The sequence below is a fragment of the Podarcis liolepis genome, assembly GCF_965112155.1.
Source record: "Podarcis liolepis genome assembly, chromosome: Z".
Taxonomy (NCBI): Eukaryota; Metazoa; Chordata; class Lepidosauria; order Squamata; family Lacertidae; genus Podarcis; species Podarcis liolepis.
In genome coordinates this window covers 5,251,449-5,271,283 of record NC_139570.1, presented here as the reverse complement: position 1 = coordinate 5,271,283, position 19,835 = coordinate 5,251,449, and the positions used below count along the sequence as shown (strand labels likewise).

The window sequence follows — 19,835 nt, the reverse complement described above, 5'->3', positions numbered from 1 at the left end:
GGAGCAGTGATGTTGAGATGCCAGAGATGTCACAGCCCTCTTGCTCACTGGCTCTCTAACTGGCAAGCAAGCAGGAGGCTGCAATGGTGAGGAAGAGGAGGGGCAGTGGATGGCAACAATGGAAGTGAAGTGGGAACCTCACTGCGGAAGGGGGGTCCCATGGAGGGTGTCTTGCCTGAGCAGCCCCAAAACTTGGAGCTGTTTGCATTTTCTTCAGCTGTAAGATGAAAACTTGATGAAGGTGAAAGGGGATGGGTGAAAAGGAAGCTGTGAAGGTCCACAATTCCAGCTTGGGTCTCATCAAAGCCCCATTCAAAAAAGTGGTCCTAGAGTTTCTTCCTCCTTCCCTTGGTGTAAATCTACCCTCTGGTTTAGTGAATGCTTAAATCCACACAGGGTGGTTGCAGCTGAAAATTAAAGGCGTTAATGCCTTCCAGATATTGAGCTAAGCAGCTGGGTGCAGGTGGTGTGGTATTTTGCCCTTTTCACCCACTGTGAAATAACAGCATGATCCTAGGCATGTCTATTTGGAAGTAAGCTCCATGGTGTGTAATGGGACTTACCACCAGTCCAGCATGCCCAATAGGATTGCTGTCTTGGATTCTTTACTTCCGCTGTCCCAGGGAAGTAAAATTCTGCCTTCCCTAACAGAGGCCAACCCTCTCTTAGAGGCCAGCCCTTTATTGGAAGGTGTCCTTGGTTGGAAGAGATGCTGGGTTGAAGTCTGCCTTAAAGATCAAGAAGGGAGGGCAAGGCAGCCCTTGGAAGTTGCTCCTCCACATCCAGAACCTGGAGAGCAGGCACACAGGTCATAGGCTTCCCCATGGAGAAGCATTGCGTTGCTATGCAAATTTCATATGCAAATTTCATGCAAATTCGAAACCCTCTTTTATTACGCATTTGCTCTCCTTTCTTTTTTGGCCACGCAGAAGCAGCCCCCGCCCATCCCTCTTTCACTCCAGACCCAACAGGTAGCGCCTCTCTCTCCACCTGGGGAACAGCTTTGCCCATAGCTATTCTCCCTACCTGAACATACAATTTGTTGAGCGACTCTCCTGTGTTTGAAAAGAAACCCTGCAAGTTTTATCCACGCCCCTCTCTGCAGTGTAATGACCCCCCCTTCGTTTCTTCCAACACCTCCCTAGACTTTTACAAGAATCGTGTGTGTAGGAGCGGGGGGAGGCAGGGAGACTGCACGCTCCCTCCCCCAAGCGGCAACCCCACCGCCCTTTGCTTGAGTGGGGAGAACAAGAGAGGTGTGTGTAATTCTCTGCCTGCCAGTAGCATCTGGGGGGTGGGGGTGGGGGTGGGCTGGAGCTATTAGGAGTGGTGGTCCCCTCCTCCTCCTCTCCTGCTGCCTGGGAAAGGTGGAAGGAGGAGAGGGAATCTCTGGCGGGGGAGAGAGAGGCAGCAAACTGCTTTTGTCTCTTGCAAACCTCCCAGCCGAGGCGAGGGAGAATCCTGCGGATGTCCAGGGGACCCCCCTCGCTTTCACTGCCCCCCTTTCTCCTGTACTAGGCAGGAGGGGGGAGAGAGAGACAGCACCAGCCAGCAGGTTCAATACGGTCTTTGGCAGTGGTGGTGGGCTTTAAGAACCCTCCTGCACCAGGAAAAAGCACGAGGAGCCACCAAGATTTCGTCCTGATTCTTCCTTTCTTCCCCTCTTCCCCTTCTCTTCTTCCCCCCGTCCCTTCCTTTTTTATTTATTATTTTTAAAGAAAAATACATTTTGCTTTTAGGATTTCCCTCCTCTCTCCAACCCCCTCTTCGTTTACCCACAAAAGAAAGGTGGGGGGAAAAGAAGGCGCTCTCATCGCTCCGTCCACATATCTCCATCCACTGCCTGCATTTCCTGGAAGTCCAGTCGGATTGTCCACACGAGGTCTCTTGGGGGGATTTTACAACCAAACTGGGATCTATGAGCGGGAAGGTGATCAAGTCAAAGGAAGAGAAAGATGCATCTAAAGGTAAGGGGCCCGGCCAGGTGTGTGCGTGTGTGCGTGTGTCTCTCTCTGTGTGTTTTACCGACCCCTTCTCCTCCTCTTCCTCCTGCATTCTCCACAGCCCCCCACCCCGCGCAACACTCCTTTGTCTATACACCCCCCTCCTCTCCAGAATTTCCTTTGTCTCTCTTTCTGCCTTTCCCTTTCCGTACTGAGCTCTGGGAAGAAAGAACGGGAGGGGGAGAATAAATGGGGACGACGGAAGCCTCTTTCCTATCTCCCCCAGTTCACCTGCTTTAAGGCATTATTTTATTTTATTTTGCCTGGGTGGGTGGGGGCTGGCTTCCCAAGGTGTTTGGGTTTGACAGGTCCTCTTCTACCTCCCTCTTTCCAGCATTGTGAAGGGCGGGAAAATCACATTTGGGGGTGTTGGTAGACCTTTTCTAATGCTGCAGTGTCTTCCTTGGCGCTGACAGTTGGGGTGCCTTCCTTTGTGTGCGAGCGCCGCGGGGAGAGGCAGCATGTGCCTCGCCGGCTCCCGTGTTCTGCAACAGATCTGGAGGCACCAGGAAGTGTGGGAATATCAACCCCGCATAGTACATCCTCCTTTATTTCTGTATAATTATCATCTTGGTGGTAGCAATTGGGGCTGGGGCTGTAGCCTGGTATATGTGGGGCGTGTGGTGTGTGTGTGTTTGCGCGTATGCGCGCAAGGGAAACGTGCCATTCCCCCCTCCTCCTGGGGTGGGTAGTAGCTGCGAACATAGCCGGCGATGCTCACTCATGCGGTGCTTGGCAAAAGTCAGAAGTCTTCACACGCGTCTCTCTCGCCCTGTTACTTCGCCCCTGCCAAATAACCCTGCAACATTCCCAGGGATCTTCAGAGGTGCCACAGATGGAGGAGAGACATGGGGTACCACCACTCCTCGTGTCCTTTCTGGCACCGCCGCCCCCTCCCCCCGGCAACTCTATGCAAAAGAGGCCGTTTAACTACCTGGTGTTGGAGCCCATCTACTACCGCATCCGTCCGTGTGGGTTATTCCAGCCCACATTGGTGAGGAAACAATAGGATATTATGGTCATAGCCCCTTTCAGGCCAGGTGGCCTGGACGTTTAGATACAGCTCTTGCAAAGAAGCGGGGGACAGGGGTGGAAGGCTGGTGGTGCGGCTTGGTGGTGGGGCTTCTTGCAAATTGTCCACCGAAGGTTGCATGTGTCCGAAAGAGGACATGTGGTGCTTTGCATCTTATCTTCCCTCTCTCAGCCACTCCCCAAACCCACACTGACTTTCAAGCTTTTCCCCATGCAAGGGACTGGATTGCTTTTCTTCTTCTTTTGTATGCATAACAATTGCCATGGAGACAAAATAGAGTTGGGGCGGGGGGGCGGGGACAGGAATGGAGATGAGGACTGTAAGAGGTTAGCGCCAGCGGATTACTTTCATAGACAGCCCCACTAGCACGGAAGGTAGACCAAAGCTCTTCGTGGGCTGGGCCTGGGAGAGAGCAGGGGAAATCGGAATGAGGAGTGTGCGCGCGCGCGTATTACCTCTGTGTGTATGTGTGTGTTGTGGGGAAGAGTAGCGAGCGATGCTTCCCAAACAATCCGTTCCACGCGCACGAGGTTGGTGCAAAGGTGTCCATTGCCATCTCACTTGCCATATTTAACCTTACTAAATTTAACATGCACACACACACACACACACACACACGTTTGGTGCACCAGCCTCTAATCCCTCCTATTATACAGCGCGCGCTCACGGGCACGCGCGAGTTCACGGAGCTTTTTAAATTTTGGTTCTTGAAATGAAACATCTCCAGGCTGGGGATTTTTATTATGACTTTATCCTGGTGTGCTACTGATTCTGCAGCAGTTTGTACGTGCATGACCCTGCCTGCACCCGAGTGACCAGGAGCCAGTGGTTCAGACGCACATACCTCGAAAAATAAACAAATTAGGGCCTAATGAAAATCGTTCGCGTCTCAGGCTACACAGCATGGTTATGCCAAAAACCCTTTGTGGGTTGGTGGTGGCTAAACTGTTGTATTCCCACTACTAGCCTCTGACTGGACTCAAGATCTGCTTCCATTCCCCACTCCTCATTTAGTGTAAGTGGTTTGCGGATAAACAGATTGGTGTTGAGCATTATAGGCGACATCTATTTTTGGGGAGGAGGGGCATTATAAAGTTACCGTTTGACCAGGTGTCGTTTTTCAGTGAAGATGAATACAGTACAGAGATGAGTGTGCGTGTTAAATCAACATACAACCTTATTGTTACAATGAGTGGAGACTCTACTCCTACGTTCCCGAAACAGCTTGAACAAGTTGTCTTGCGGGACGAGGGTGTTGATTTTAGATGCATCCTCCCTTTGTAACCTTTCTAGTTCCAACTGTACAATTTGACCCCCCCCCCCGTCAATTCAGTATCAATGCATGCCGTACTTTTGATATATGTTTCTAGCTCCTTTCAGTGGCGTAGCGTGGGTTGTCAGCACCCGGGGCAAGGCAAGTAATTTGCGCCCCCTAACCCGTGGATTTGCGCCCCCTAACCCTAACCCCCAGGTGTTGCGCCCGGTGCGGCCGGCCCCCCCTGCACCCCCCACGCTACGCCACTGGCTCCTTTTGCTCTGGAGAGCCGAGTATGTAAAAAACAAAACAAAAATCTTGTGCATGGTGGGGCTGATTTATCTAACTGTCCGCGTGATGTTTTCTGGCCAGCCTTTTCCACCCCCAATTTGTCTGGTATTCTTTTTATCTTCTTCCTTGTATCAGTTGTTAGAATGATTCTTCCCGGAGTTTTCACGGGTGAAACAATGCCCTTCTAGGTTCCTCCCGCCCACTGTTCGTCATACACAGAGTAAAGTCATTGAAATCTATGGACGTGATTAACTCCGTTAATTTTAATTTGTCTGCTCTGAGTAGAACTCCGCTGAAGTCAGCCCTGTGTTGACCAGACATTTCAGACCTGATTTGCTATTATTATTATTATTATTATTATTATTATTATTATTATTATTATTATTATTATTATTATTTCTTGCTGTTTATCATTCATTGCACGGACCCAGTCATGGCTGTTTTTGGAATTCTGTATTAAAATAGCGTGAGAAGCAATGCATATAGTTGGGGACTTGCTAGGGGGCTGGGTTGTTGATCATTCCTTCTTGCCTTTTTCAAGAATTTTGGTTCCACTGTAGTCCCAGATAAACTCTCCCTCCCCTGTACATTATTTCCTGTGCTGGGCAGACCGGTTTGCTGCACGACATAATCACCATTATGAACGTTATTCAGTGTCCTTAAATATACATTTCTTAACATCTCAGCACATGCTCCTTAATAAACCCAGTCCTGTGGTCCTTAAAGCGTGGACTGCAACATGCTGTGCACCTAATGCACCTAATCATTCCGAAGGGTTTGCTGCACATAGTATGACAATTTCCAGACAGACTCCATCAAAACAAAGTCAAATAGTATGAAAAGTTAGTAGGAATGCTTCAGCAAATACAACAGTGCATCACTTCTCCAGACGTCACCACCATCTGCTGGACGTCTGGCAGCTGCATGTCTGAAAATGATTTTGCACAGAGAAGTGTTGCATTTTAAGTGATGTGAGGTTATATCCGTGGTGTTATATATTTACAGTGGCCCATTCACACATTCGGCCAGTCATAGCTTGATGTCAGTGGTGGGTGGAGCTTTACTGGGCTCGACTTACAAGTGCCTTCCTTAAAATGAACTAACTCAGGACAGGCATATTCTGAGCTCCGAATCTCATCTCTCTGCCTCTCCTGACAGGTTCATAGGAAATGGCAATGACATCTTGAGGCATTACTTTGGAAGAGTTAGTGTGGTGTGGTGTGGTGTGGTGTGATTAGAGTGCCAGACCAGGACGTGGGAGACCAGGGTTCGAATCCATACTTGGCTATGAAGCTCACTGGGTGGGTTTAGGCCAGTCACTGTTTCTCAGCCTGACAGGGGTGTTGTGAGGAGAAGGAGAGGAGGAGTAGCATGTGTGCCCCTTGAGTTGCTTGGAGGGAAAAATGGGATATAAATGCAATAATAAATAGATAACAAACAAGCAAGCAAAGCTGCTCTCCATATAGGCATGACCATGATGGATGGGGGGGGGGCTCCTTATCCCAACCCTTCATGCCTCCCCCAATTTGTTTGCCCCAAACTTATCTTTCCTTATTGACTAGCAGTGAGTAGAGTGGTGGCCGAGGTTTCCATTACCACAACAGCATTCCCTAGACCCATGGGAAATGAAATTAGGGTCCCAGGAGCCCTAGGAAACTGTGTTTCCCAGGGGACCTGGCCCTTGTAATGCTACCGTGACCTAATGAAGACCCCAGAAGCAGCCCTTCTCCTCACTGCCACCTCATCCTGGTAAGTTTCAGTGGGAAAGGTAATGGTAGTGCCCAGGGCAAAAGCAATTTATGAGTTAAGGATCATAGTTCTGTAGGAGAGAGCCTGCTTGGCATGCAGAATGTGCTGGGATCAGTTCCTCACCATCTCCAGGCAGGGCTGAAACTTTGGAGTGTCATTGTCACTCAGTGTGTTGACAATGCTGAGCTAGTCTGATTTGGCATCATGTTTTTATTCATTTAGTTCACAACATTTCTATACTGCTCAGTTGCAATAATACTTTGAAGCAGTATAAGGCTTGTTACTAGCTGAACCCAAACTTTGGAGATTCGTAAGATCTATTCAGTCATCCTCTCCACTGCTCCATCCCCATATTAGTATGACATAAGAAGGAGAGTAGGAGATGAACCCATTGGCCTCATCCCCTCCCTGTAGTTCCTGCAGCCCCCACCCACATCTGGAGGCCGAACATCTGCTGCAGGAAGCCTCATATTCTATTTATTCACCGAAAGCATTTTAAAAATGTCTTCAATCTGAAACAGGAATGAGGAACATCTGTGGACATCTGAATGTTGATGGGACTCCAACTTCCATCAATCTCAGGCAGCATGGCCAATGTTCAGGGTGATGGCATGGAGTTCAACATGGAGTCCAACCACATCTGGAGGGCCAGAGGTTAGGCACCCCTGATCTACAATGGATAACAGGCTGGCATGCAGGAGACACAAAAGAAACTCATCTTTCCCAACCTATTTCCCAGCTACTATTCCCAGAGTGGTTTAACAACCAGTCTCTCTTCACAGGGAATTGTAGCTCTCTGAGGGGAATGAGGGTCTCTTAACAATCCTCAGTGCCCTTACAACTCCCAAACTTCTTTGGGGGAATCCATGATTGTTTGAAGTGGTACCATAGTGCTTTAAAAGTATAGTGTGAACGTGGCCTCAGTCTCTCATTTTCCGAATCCTTGGTTCAGTTCTTCATATTTCCACAGCAAAACCCCTCATGAAAATTCACCAACATTTTCATGTGGATTTACCCTAATATGAACAATTTTTAAAATGTAGCTTAGATTGTTGTTGTTGTTTAGTCATTTAGTCGTGTCTGACTCTTCGTGACCCCATGGACCAGAGCACGCCAGGCACTTCTGTCCTCCACTGCCTCCCACAGTTTGATCAAACTCATGCTGGTAGCTTCAAGAACACCATCCAACCATCTCATCCTCTGTTGTCCCCTTCTCCTTGTGCCCTCCATCTTTCCCAACATCAGGGTCTTTTCCAGGGAGTCTTCTCTTCTCATGAGGTGGCCAAAGTATTGGAGCCTCAGCTTCACGATCTGTCCTTCCAGTGAGCACTCAGGGCTGATTTCCTTAAGAATGGATACGTTTGATCTTCTTGCAGTCTATGGGACTCTCAAGAGTCTCCTCCAGCACCATAATTCAAAAGCATCCATTCTTCGGGGATCAGCCTTCTTTATGGTCCAGCTCTCACTTCCATACATCACTACTGGGGAAACCATAGCTTTAACTATACGGACCTTTGTTGGCAAGGTGATGTCTCTACTTTTTAAGATGCTGTCTAGGTTTGTCATTACTTTTCTCCCAAGAAGCAGGTGTCTTTTAATTTCGTGACTGCTGTCACCATCTGCAGTGATCATGGAGCCCAAGAAAGTAAAATCTCTTACTGCCTCCATTTCTTCCCCTTCTATTTGCCAGGAGGTGATGGGACCAGTGGCCATGATCTTCGTTTTTTTGATGTTGAGCTTCAGACCATATTTTGCGCTCTCCTCTTTCACCCTCAATAAAAGGTTCTTTAATTCCTCCTCACTTTCTGCCATCAAGGTTGTGTCATCTGCATATCTGAGGTTGTTGATATTTCTTCCGGCAATCTTAATTCCGGCTTCGGATTCATCCAGCCCAGCCTTTCGCATGATGAATTCTGCAAATAAGTTAAGCAGGGAGACAATATACAGCCTTGTCGTACTTCTTTCCCAATTTTGAACCAATCAGTTGTTCCATATCCAGTTCTAATTGTAGCTTCTTGTCCCACATAGAGATTTCTCAGGAAACAGATGAGGTGATCAGGCACTCCCATTTCTTTAAGAACTTGCCATAGTTTGCTGTGGTCGACACAGTCAAAGGCTTTTGCATAGTCAATGAAGCAGAAGTAGATGTCTTTCTGGAACTCTCTAGCTTTCTCCATAATCCACCGCATGTTTGCAATTTGGTCTCTGGTTCCTCTGTCTCTTCTAAATCCAGCTTGCACTTCTGGGAGTTCTCGGTCCACATACTGCTTGAGCCTTCCTTGTAGAATTTTAAGCATAACCTTGCTAACGTGTGAAATGAGTGAAATTGTGCGGTAGTTGGAGCATTCTTTGGCACTGCCCTTCTTTGGGATTGGGATGTAGACTGATCTTCTCCAATCCTCTGGCCACTGCTGAGTTTTCCAAACTTGCTGGCATATTGAGTGTAGCACCTTAACAGCATCATCTTTTAAAATTTTAAATAGTTCAGCTGGAATACCATCACTTCCACTGGCCTTGTTATTTGCAGTGCTTTCTAAGGCCCATTTGACTTCACTCTCCAGGATGTCTGGCTCAAGGTCAGCAACCACACTACCTGGGGTGTACGAGACATCCATATATTTCTGGTATAATTCCTCTGTGTATTCTTGCCACCTCTTCTTGATGTCTTCTGCTTCTGTTAGGTCCTTACCACTTTTGTCCTTTATTATGGTAATCTTTGTACGAAATGTTCCTTTCATATTACCGATTTTCTTGAACAGATCTCTGGTTCTTCCCATTCTGTTGTTTTCCTCTATTTCTTTGCATTGCTCATTTAAGAAGGCCTTCTTGTCTCTCCTTGCTATTCTTTGGAAATCTGCATTCAATTTCCTGTATCTTACACTATCTCCCTCGCATTTTACTTGCCTTCTCTCCCCCGCTATTTGTAAGGCCTCGTTGGACAGCCACTTTGGTTTCTTGCATTTCTTTTTCATTGGGATGGTTTTAGTTGCTGCCTCCTGTATAATGTTGCGAGCCTCCACCCATAGTTCTTCAGGCACTCTGTCCAGTAAATCTAAATCCTTAAACCTGTTCCTCACTTCCACTGTGTATTCATAAGGGATTTGGTTTAGATTGTATCTTACCGGCCCAGTGGTTTTTCCTACTTTCTTCAGTTTAAGCTTGAATTTTGCTATAAGAAGCTGATGATCTGAGCCACAGTCGGCTCCAGGTCTTGTTTTTGCTGACTGTATAGAGCTTCTCCATCTTTGGCTGCAGAGAATATAATCAATCTGATTTTGATGTTGCCCATCTGGTGATGTCCATGTGTAGAGTCGTCTCTTGTGTTGTTGGAAAAGCGTGTTTGCGATGACCAGCTTTTTCTCTTGACAGAACTCTATTAGCCTTTGCCCTGCTTCGTTTTGATCTCCAAGGCCAAACTTGCCAATTGTTCCTTTTATCTCTTGATTCCCTACTTTAGCATTCCAATTCCCTATAATGAGAAGAACATCCTTCTTTGGTGTCACTTCTATAAGGTCTTGTAAGTCTTCATAGAATTGGTCAATTTCAGTTTCTTCAGCACCAGTAGTTGGTGCATAAACTTGGATTACTGTGATGTTAAAAGGACTGCCTTGGATTCGTATCGAGATCATTCTATCATTTTTGAGATTGCATCCCAGTACAGCTTTCGCCACTCTTTTGTTGACTATGAGGGCCACTCCATTTCGTTTACGGGTTTCTTGCCCACAGTAGTAGATATGATAGTCATCCGAACTGAATTCGCCCATTCCCATCCATTTTAGTTCACTGATGCCCAGGATGTCAATATTTATTCTTGCCATCTCATTTTTGACCACATCCAACTTACCCAGGTTCATGGTTCTTACATTCCAGGTTCCTATGCAATATTTTTCTTTACAGCATTGGACTTTCCTTTCGCTTCCATGCATATCCACAACTGAGCGCCCTTTTGGCTTTGGCCCAGCCACTTCATTAGCTCTGGATCTACTTGTACTTGTCCTCTGCTCTTCCCCAGTAGCATGTTGGATGCCTTCCGACCTGAGGGGCTCATCTTCCAGCGTATTAACTTTTATATGCCTGTTGTCTTTGTCCATGGAGATTTCTTGGCAGGGATACTGGAGTGGCTTGCCGGTTCCTCCTCCAGGTGGATCATGTTTGGTCAAAACTCTCCACTATGACCTGTTCATCTTGGGTGCCCTGTTCGGCATAGTTCATAGCTTCTCTGAGTTATTCAAGCCCCTTCACCACGGCAAGGCAGTGATCCATGAAGGGGGTAGCTTAGATTAATATGCACATTTTTTGCAGACAATTGTCCCTAATATAATGCATTTTTTATGTTTTCACCAATGTATATGCGCTCTTTCCCATGGAATGCACATTTTTGTTCTTGTTGGTTGTTCAGAGAAGTGGGAATTTAGAGGGATAATTGGGTTTCAGTTTGCTGATTTGTTCAGGTAGTTTCTCACTGAAGTGCAAATCCCCATTGCTTATTTCAGAGTCCTGTGCTTCTGAACTTATGAGTAAGCCTCTATTGAACTCATTGGGACTTACTTCTAAAGATTCCTAGAATCATCAAATTGTAGAATTGGAAGGGACCTGGAGGGTCATCTTGTCCAACCCTCTGCAATGCAGGAATCCCAGCTCAAGCATCCATGACAGGTGGCCATCCAATCTCTGCTTTAAAAGCTCTAAGGAAGGAGAGTCCACCACCTTCAGAGGGAGTCTGTTTCACTGTTGAACAACTCTTACTGTCAGAAAGTTCTTCCAGATGTTTGTTGGAATCTTTTTTCTTGAATCCATTGGTACACAACCTACCTTCCAGAGTAGGAGAAAACATGAATTCTCATGTAACAGAGGCCTACTGTTAATGCCTCCATCATCACTTTACCTGCCTCTGGAAATAGCTGAGACTCACTCTTGCAGTATCATGCAAGTATCTTGCAGTGTCATACCAACATATGGCTCTCAACCACTAGCAACATTTAAAAAAAATTATCCCACATTTTCTCCGCAAAACTCAAGGTGATGTACATGATTCTCTTGCTTCTCATTTAAACCCCACAATTGCCCTGTGAAGTGGGTTCGGCTGAGAAGCAGTGATTGGTCCAAAGTCACCCAGTGAGCTTCATGGGCGAGAGGGGATTGAGTATTAGAGGTAGTGGCAAAATGGAGACCACTGAATGTCCCCTTGCTCATTCAGATCCCTGTTTGGCAAGAAGCAATATGAGAAGGCAAATCCTCCCAAGACATCATGCTTTGAAAGGATTTCGAAAGTGGCAAACAATTGCTTCCTCATTTCTCCAGTGCTAACATTATTCTTTGCTTCTCTCTAGGGGCGTTTGAGTTCTGAGATTCTCATTCTGGCCATGTGAAGCAGTCTGCCCTTGTGCCCATTTTGAACCACGTGGTATAAATTCAGTTGGCTTCGCCCTACAGCTGGGCATGCTGTGTGGCACTAGCATTAAACTCTTATTTCAAAAATCATGAACAACACTCCCAAACTGGGATGCATTAAGCAGAGCAGCTCGTTCCTCAAAACCTGTGGGGATTTGGGTTCAGGTTTCTTGGGTATACTGCACATCATGACAAACTGCAATTGAAACTGAGGGAACTTCCAAAAGCATTTTTTCGATGTGCCATGGAATGAGGACAGCCCACTTTTTTGAAGAAAATTTTTCCAATACCCTTGTACAAATGCCCATTCTAAATTTGCTCTTTGGCACCCAGCCTTTTGAGTTCTAATGAAGAAAAATACTATGTCCCTCCCTGTTAGTGAAATTTGCTGTCTTCTCCCCATGTCTTCTCCACGAGGGATTGCTCACTCAGTAGAGTATGAGACTATTGATCTCAGGGTTGTGGGTGCGAGCCTTACATTGAGCAAAAAAATTCTGCATTGCAGGGGGTTGGACTAGATGACCCTCGTGGTCCCTTCCAACTCTACAGTTCTATGATTCTATGAACCTTGCCCCACCCTCCCAGAATAGGGGAGATAGCCATATGCTTTGTTGGGTTTTAACGGGAACCCAACTTGCCCTTCCCAGACCAAAAGAAGAAGTGAAAAGCAGCTCTCTTTTGAAATTCACACCTCTAATTTTTGCATGGCAGTTCTCCAGCCGAAGAATGCACATCAAAATGCAGAGGTCACAGTAGTGTTCATTGGATCTGTTTGTACCCTAAATAGGCAAAGCGGGACCCTCCTGGTGGCTCAGCAATAAAACTGCTAGTACTTTTGCCAAGCTAAGCAGGGACAAGTATGGTTTCAAAGTGGACGGTGGGACCATGTGTTGAGATTCCTGCATTGCAGGGGGTTGGACTTAATGGCCACGGGGTCTCTTCCAACGCTGCAGTTCTATGATTTGAGGGTAGTTTTTCATGGTACTAAGTTCTGCTTCAGCTGAAAGTTCTGCTTCAACTGAAAGCTTTTCAAAGTTACACAGACCGTTTAGGATATCTTAATGTCTGCTGGTTGCACTGCTAGACCTGACATAATCAGCATTTGTACAACCTCATTATACAGCCTCATTTGGTAAAGCAAAGAGACAGAAGTTAATTTTTTTGTCTAGCCTGTATGGCTAAGGGGATCCAACAGTATATTAGCTTCAGTACAGAGAGCTCCAGGAAGACGTGGCAGATATTTTAAAGAGCATTGCAACTGAGGCTGTGTTCTTTGAACTTCAAACATCACAGGCAGGCTTAGAGCAAGGAGATAAACCCACATTATCAATTTATGGGATGAACATACCCTTCAAAGGGGCAGGCAGCCTCGTAACCATTTCAATCAGGTTCTCTCCTCTGCCTCAACCCCCGCCCCCCGCCAACAATATTTTCATGGCAATGGACAGGTGTTATTTATTTGTGTATGTATTTATTTGAGCAAGTTCTATTTTGCTTTGTGTCAAAAGACCTTGGGGTGGAGAAGGTTTAAAATGTAAAAATCAAAGCAGAAAATCAAGCAAGGTGTCAATCATTCTGAATATTTTGACACCATAGGTCAAAGATTGTGTTACCCATAAACCTGACAGAGGAGGAATAACTTCAGCTGGGCCCTCAAAATAGCTAGTGTTGGTGCCAGCTGAACTTTGGGGTATAGGGCAGACTGTTTCAAATCTGAAAAGGCCCTACCTGTAAGTCCTGTAAGTCTTGCAAGTTCTAAAGCTATGTGTGCCTTGCACAAAGTTAGCTCTACTAACAGAGCCTCCTTAGCTAACTATGGAGCGCAGGAAGGGGTGCCATGTTGTTTGGGTAGATGGATCCTAAGCCATGGAAGGCTTTATCAATCAAAACTAAAGATTTGGAATTGGGGCTGTTGACAATATGGCAAATGGTGAAATACCACAATTCTATGATCCTGCGCCATCAGGTCCATGAAGACATGCTCATTGTATTTTGCAGCAGCTGCAGCCTTCAGGCCATATTCAAGGGCAGCTCCATATAGAGTGAATTACAGTAGTCCAAACAGGAAGTTTAGCTATGGCTAGGCTAGCCTTGCCCCAGCTGGACCAGCTGGAGCTAGGAACAGGAACTCTGTGCCACTGAGGAACTTAGGCCTCCAGCAACAAATTAGAATCTCATGCCCTCCAACATTTCTTCAATGATAATAGGAACATCCCATCCCATAATGATAAATTTACTATTTATACCCCACACATCTTACTGGGTTGCCACAGCCACTTCTCCAGAAGAGGGCACCTTCATAATTTCCGCCCCTGGGGGTTGGCCATCCATGATGCCCCCATTTTCTCAGGCTTCAACAAGACCAGTTTATGAAAGGCAGCATGAGCCATTGCTGAAGACCATTGTGAACAGAAGTACATATTATGTAGCAAATGCAGGTGCACCCAATTGTGTCCTAAGAAAAGGAAGGTATTATGACCTGGTGTAAATTCTGCAAACCGGGCAAGGTTGCTTTGTGTATTTTGTGAAAGCATGGTGACTGGCAAGGCTAGTATGGAGGCAGGAGAGAATGTGTGGGTGGGCTTACAGCGAGTGCTTGTTTTTGGCCATCTTTAACCCATATTTTTTGCACCTGTGTTTTGACTTGAAAACCAATTCTGGCTTGGGGAGAGATGGACTTGGCAGGATGATGAAAGGGGAGAACTGGCAGGTGTGGATAGAGTTAAGAAGTACTTCTCCCTCTTTTGCAATGCTAGAACTGAGATCAGTCCAATGAAACTGAGTGTTGGATGATTCAGGACAGAGGAAAGAAAGCACTTCACAAAGCAGCATAGTTAAACTACCTCCCGCAAGACGTAGTGAAGTCCACCAACTTGGATGGCTTTAAAAGAAGTTTAGATAAATTCATGGATTTCTAAGGCTCTCAGTGGCTACCATGCATGATAAGCTGTATCATGCCTACATCCAAATTCAACACCCTGTTCTACTGTGACCACCCAAATGCCTTTGGGAAGCAGGACCTGAACACAGCAGCGCTTTCCCCACCTGCAATTCCCAGCAGCTGTTACTTCTCTGGGGTCTGGGGTCAAGAAGAAATCACAGTCCAAATGTTTTGTGCATATAAACTCTTCAGATCTGGTTTTCATCTCCTCCCTTCTTCACTTTTCATTTCATTTCATTTGTGCCCGGCCTTTCCTTACAAATCTATAAGGCAGGCAACCACAGTAAAACCCACAATGAAAACTGTGACATAGCAAGCACTATAAAAAACCATAACGTGGGGGAGAATCAAACATAAAAATAGCAGCCAGAAAATGCATCATTGAAAGATACAGGTTGAAGCACAGAGTAGCAGAGAAAGCCAAGCAGCTTTGCAGGCCATGCACTTGTTTTTGAAGGTAATGTTTTCTTGCCTGCTGGTGGAAGGCCATCAGCGAAGCAACCCCTTTGGTATTTAACAGAACACAGCCCCTAAGAGGGCCCTGTCTCAAGTTTCTGACAAATGCACATCAGATGCTGTGACAAGAGAGAGCCAGCAGTAAATCATACCAAGTGAGTGGAATTAACTCTTTATTAGCAAAAGGATCTGCAAAGGAGTGTCATGCCTAATAAGCAGAGCAGCTCATCCCTGGTAGGTCTTGCCCCATGGATCAGTTGCCCATAGTTGCCTAAGTCTCTTCTTCTCCAGGTATTTCCCCAAGCAACCTGAGACTGCACCTGCATGAAACTAACTACTCCTCTGCCCACTTCATACCTCTTCTGGTCCTAGAAGACCAGTGGTGAGGGGAGCTTGCATCAGGAGGGGGAGACAACCTGGCTTCTTCACTGACCTGACTCATCCCTGCCTCTTGGCCTCCTTTCTCCCACTTTCCAGCTTTGGATTCTGCCCCTGATTCTGAACAGGGGTGTCTTACCCATAGAGGCTAGTGGCACCACGTTCTGGAGGGCGCCAGGGAAAAGGTGGAGGCTGGACATGGCGCCTCCTGGCATCAGCTTGCAGCTCTCTCCCGCCTCCACCATGCCACGCCAAAGCAGTGTGGACCCTCCGTCTGCCATGGCCACTGTGGCACAAAGCGGCCAGCTGAGCTGGGAGGGGCCGCGTCCAGCCTCTGCCTCTTCCCCACCAGAGAAGCCACCCTCCAGCCACTGCCCGCCTCCTCCAGCCCCGCCGGCAGCGCCATCCTCCCTAAAAGGCTCTGGAAAACTGGAGGGGGGGCCCTCCGTAGGGAGCTTTGCACCACAGTGCAGGATGTGCTTAAGATGGCCCTGATTCTGAACTTCCCTCTGCCACAAACTCTGCTTGTTCACTAAACTGCGTTATCTCTTCAGCTTCTAACACTTCTGCTTCCCAGTCTTCTCCCTCTGATCACTTACCATTGTCCCACCACCAATCCCCAGGCTCTAAGCCTTTTTCCCTTGGGGGTTCCCCAGCTAGTTTCTCCCACCATTCCTCTGCATCCAGCCAGTCCATGACATGCTGACAGATGAGAAGAAGCGTCATTCTGGGAAATCTCAGCACCCAGGAACTGAAGTGTGGGGAAAAGCATCCAGAAGTTTAGGAAGGAGGATTTCTGATGCTCCAGATGTTTTGCTTTACTGCAAGCACAGGCACTAGTGGAGGAAAACACTCCACAGGGGGTACGGGGGGAGTACACTGCCCCTGGTGGCATGATCCTGGTAGGGTGCCATCGCGGTTGCTTCCCCGCGCTGGGCGCCATGCCCCGCAGGCAGCACACCGCACCCCCGGGACGCATGCTAGCCATGCCCCCGCCTGCTCTCCATGCCTCCCCCACCAGAGCTTGAAGCTTTGCCACTGAGCACAGGGGAAATTTTCAAGCCCAAGAACCATGTGTGTTCTGGGGACCACAAGCCAGCGATGGACAAAGCCGGAGGCAAAAGTGGATGGAGTGACAAATGTGATGGAGACTAGTTGCTACACCTAGTTTTCACACAGCCCTCTCTTTCCTCGACACATGCGAGTTTGAAGACACATCTCACTCAGACGAGGCACACAAGGCGAGTGCAAAGCATGGCACAATGTGGGGCATGGCCCAGTGAGATGTAGCTGTGGAAGAGATGTAGTTGTGTGGGGAGAGACTGGCAGCTAATGGGTTGCCAGACCCCCTGGCTGCCCTGAAGTCTCCAGGTTTGCCTGCCCCCTCCCCTCAGGTTACAGGCAGAAGGCTTGAACCTCCAGGTGGGTGAGAGTGCCTTCTCTACCCAGCCTCTCTGAGCAGGTTAGAAGGAATGGTCTCTCACTTCAGCTGGACACCCACTTTAGCTAGGGTTTCTATCTTAATTTCCAACCAATTTACATTTTTGCTCATTTGCCAGTCTTTGTGGCTTTTATTTGAATGACATGTTCTCAGAGACTGTGACTGATGCTTAATGTGCCATGCTTAATGATGTCACTGGGGCCACTCCTTGTGATACCACTGTAGGCTACCCCTAGGTCTCAGGTTTGGACCCTAAAATCTCAGGATCCAGGATGCTCCTGACCTGGGAATTGTATGTGCAAATACTGTAACACTTCCAAGTGTTCCTATTTTCCAAGGATGTCCCTGATTTAGAGAAGCCATCCCAGTTTCTGATTTGATCCCAGAATGTCCCACGTTTCCTTAAGATTTGCCTATTTTCATTGGAGAAATGTTGGAGGTGCCTGAAGGCAATCCTGTAAAGGGAAGGGTTTTTAAAAAAAACTTTTAGCATTTTATAATGTTTTTGTATATCTTGGAAGTTGCCCAGAGTGGCTTGGGCAACCCAGTAAGATGTGTGGGGTATAAGCAGTAAAAGTATCATTATGGAATGGGACGTCCCTATTTTTATCAGAGAAATGTTGGAGGGTATGGTATAGCACATTTACAGGAATATGGCAGGTCCCAATTTGTCTCCCACAATGCACCTGCTAACAGGACAAATTCTCTCCCCACTCTTCCCTCCCAATGCCAATCTTATCAGTGCAATAAAAAGCTTAACATTTGTTCTAGGAAGTAATACAGTATTAGCAGAACCATAACATGCAATTTGTCTTTCAGATCCGTGTTTCATATCTCTAGCCAAAAAAGCAACACCTTTATACTAAACAAGAAATTCTGCATCAATCTTTTCCAAACAATGCTGTGCTGTCAGCTCCGAACATCCTGTTCTGTGAAGACTGCTTGTTTTAAATGTCCAAGCCAGGTGTTTGTGGTGTTTTAAATAGGCTGTTCATCATTAGAACTAGAAACATTTAAGTCACTGCTGCAATTAATTGTAGAGACAATATTTCACAGAGGTCCAGTTGAAAATTCCCTTAGACTCTAATGGTATCATACTATTCATGCTTACTCAGAGGTAAGCCCCATTGAATCCAGTGGGGCTTCCTCCCAGGTAAGCATGCATAAAACTGCAGCCTCAGGGATCCAGGACATATAAGATGCTGATGGAAAATTAAAAATTAGCTGTGTGTATAAAACAACCTGTCCTTTCATGAAGAAATTGTATTACTTGTTTCCAAAATTTCATTATGAAGGGACAAGAATATATTATTGAAAGAAGCAGAGAATTAGAAATTGGCTTCCTCAGCAGTTGTGCTTTGCCAAATTGTATACAGTGGTACCTTGATTTACAAACTTAATCCGTTCTGGAAGTCTGTTCATAAACCAAAACCGTTCTTAAACTGAGGCACGCATTCCCTAATGAGGCTTCCCGCTGCTTAGACTGAGGTAAAGTTCGCAAACCTGGACACTACTTCCGGTTTTGTGGAGTTCATAAACCAAATCATTCATAACCAGGGCTGTTCTTAAACAGAGGTACTGCTGTGTTTGTTTTTGTTTATATAGCACTAGCAAGGTTTCCTCCAGATGTTGTTGGAGTACAACTCCCATCACCCCAGATCATTGGCCATGCTGGCTGGGGCTGATGGGAGATGTAGTTCAATAACATCTGGAGGACATCGCATTGGCTACACCTGATATAGTCAGCCTGTTGGAACTGAATTTTATAAAAATGTTTCGCTCAAATTAGCATGAATCCAAGCCATTAGTTTCCATATCCACTTCTATTCCTGCCAGAAGAACATTAATTCCCAGATCACAGTTCTCTTCACCTGATGAGTTTATCTACATTCAAAAGAAGTATTCCAAAATTACACCTCTTGGCTAGGTCACATAATCTTTGCAAAGTGCTCTGAATGTTCTGAAGAGCAATATAAATACTAATAGTTCTTAGAATAACAAGTTGTTGAAGAAGATCTGTAATTAAGATAAGAGCGTAGGAAGAGTCATGAGCACATAAAAAGAGTCCTACTGGATCAGGCCAGTTGCCCAACTAGTCTACCATCTAATCTCCAGCCATTGTGGCTAGTAGTGGCCACTAATAGCTTACCCTCTATAAATTTGCCCAATCCTCAAAAGCCAGCCAAGTTGGAGGCCATCACTGTCCCACCGGATCGAACTAAAAACCTGTCTAGTTCAACATTATTCTCTTAGCATCCGTGGAAGATGCAAAGGGTGAGATCCAGCAGTGGCTGATCTGGGCTCTCCAATTCCAGCTCTGTGTAATGCTAAGATAAGGAGCCCTCTTCCTTTGGGTGTTCCCTAGCTGGTGCCTGTCACCATTCCTCTGTATCCAGCCAGTTGGTGACAGATGGGGCCACAACTCTTTAGACTGGGGAGGGGAAGCTCAGGCACAAGGGTCAAACATGGTTCTCCGGCCTCTATCTCTGGCCCTTGTAACTCTGTTCAGGCTACACCCATTGCCCAGCTGCACCCTTCTCTGTGTTTTCACCTGTTCTTGAACTCTGACAATGACTCTTACAAAAAAAAAATTTATTAGTTTTTAAACAAATACAATAACCATTAGACACATATCCAGCAGTACATCTAATGGTGTTTGTTTTATCCATTGTCTCTAGACATACACATTCAACATCCAAACATATTACTTAACATAACCTCTTCACTCAGAATTTTGAGCAGTTGGTATAACAAGGTCTTGGTTTTGGTCATTAACATAGTTAAAGCATGTCCATGTTCCCTGGAAGTCGTCTCTATTCACTATGCCTTTAATTGCTCTGTGTGCCTGGTGAGATACTCAGACATTGCTATATCCCATCTCTTATGTTTGCATACGT

The 19,835-nt window shown here is 46.3% G+C and overlaps 1 protein-coding gene across 7 annotated transcripts in view; it reads left to right on the top strand.

Moving 5' to 3' along the window:
* FGF13 (fibroblast growth factor 13) overlaps nt 1-19,835 on the top strand; it is a 235,833-nt gene that overhangs the window by 10,631 nt on the left and 205,367 nt on the right. For 3 of the 7 annotated variants that reach the window (XM_083486598.1, XM_083486596.1, XM_083486603.1), the window contains exon 2: nt 1,740-1,967. The exons of 1 other annotated variant lie outside the window; for it this stretch is intronic. In XM_083486598.1, the coding sequence (XP_083342724.1) occupies nt 1,919-1,967 (49 nt within the window). In that variant the 5' untranslated portion in view covers nt 1,740-1,918. Of the gene's footprint in view, nt 1-1,164; nt 1,257-1,718; nt 1,968-19,835 lie in introns of those variants that run through there. 3 more of the 7 variants (XM_083486602.1, XM_083486597.1, XM_083486599.1) reach the window with 3 other exon arrangements.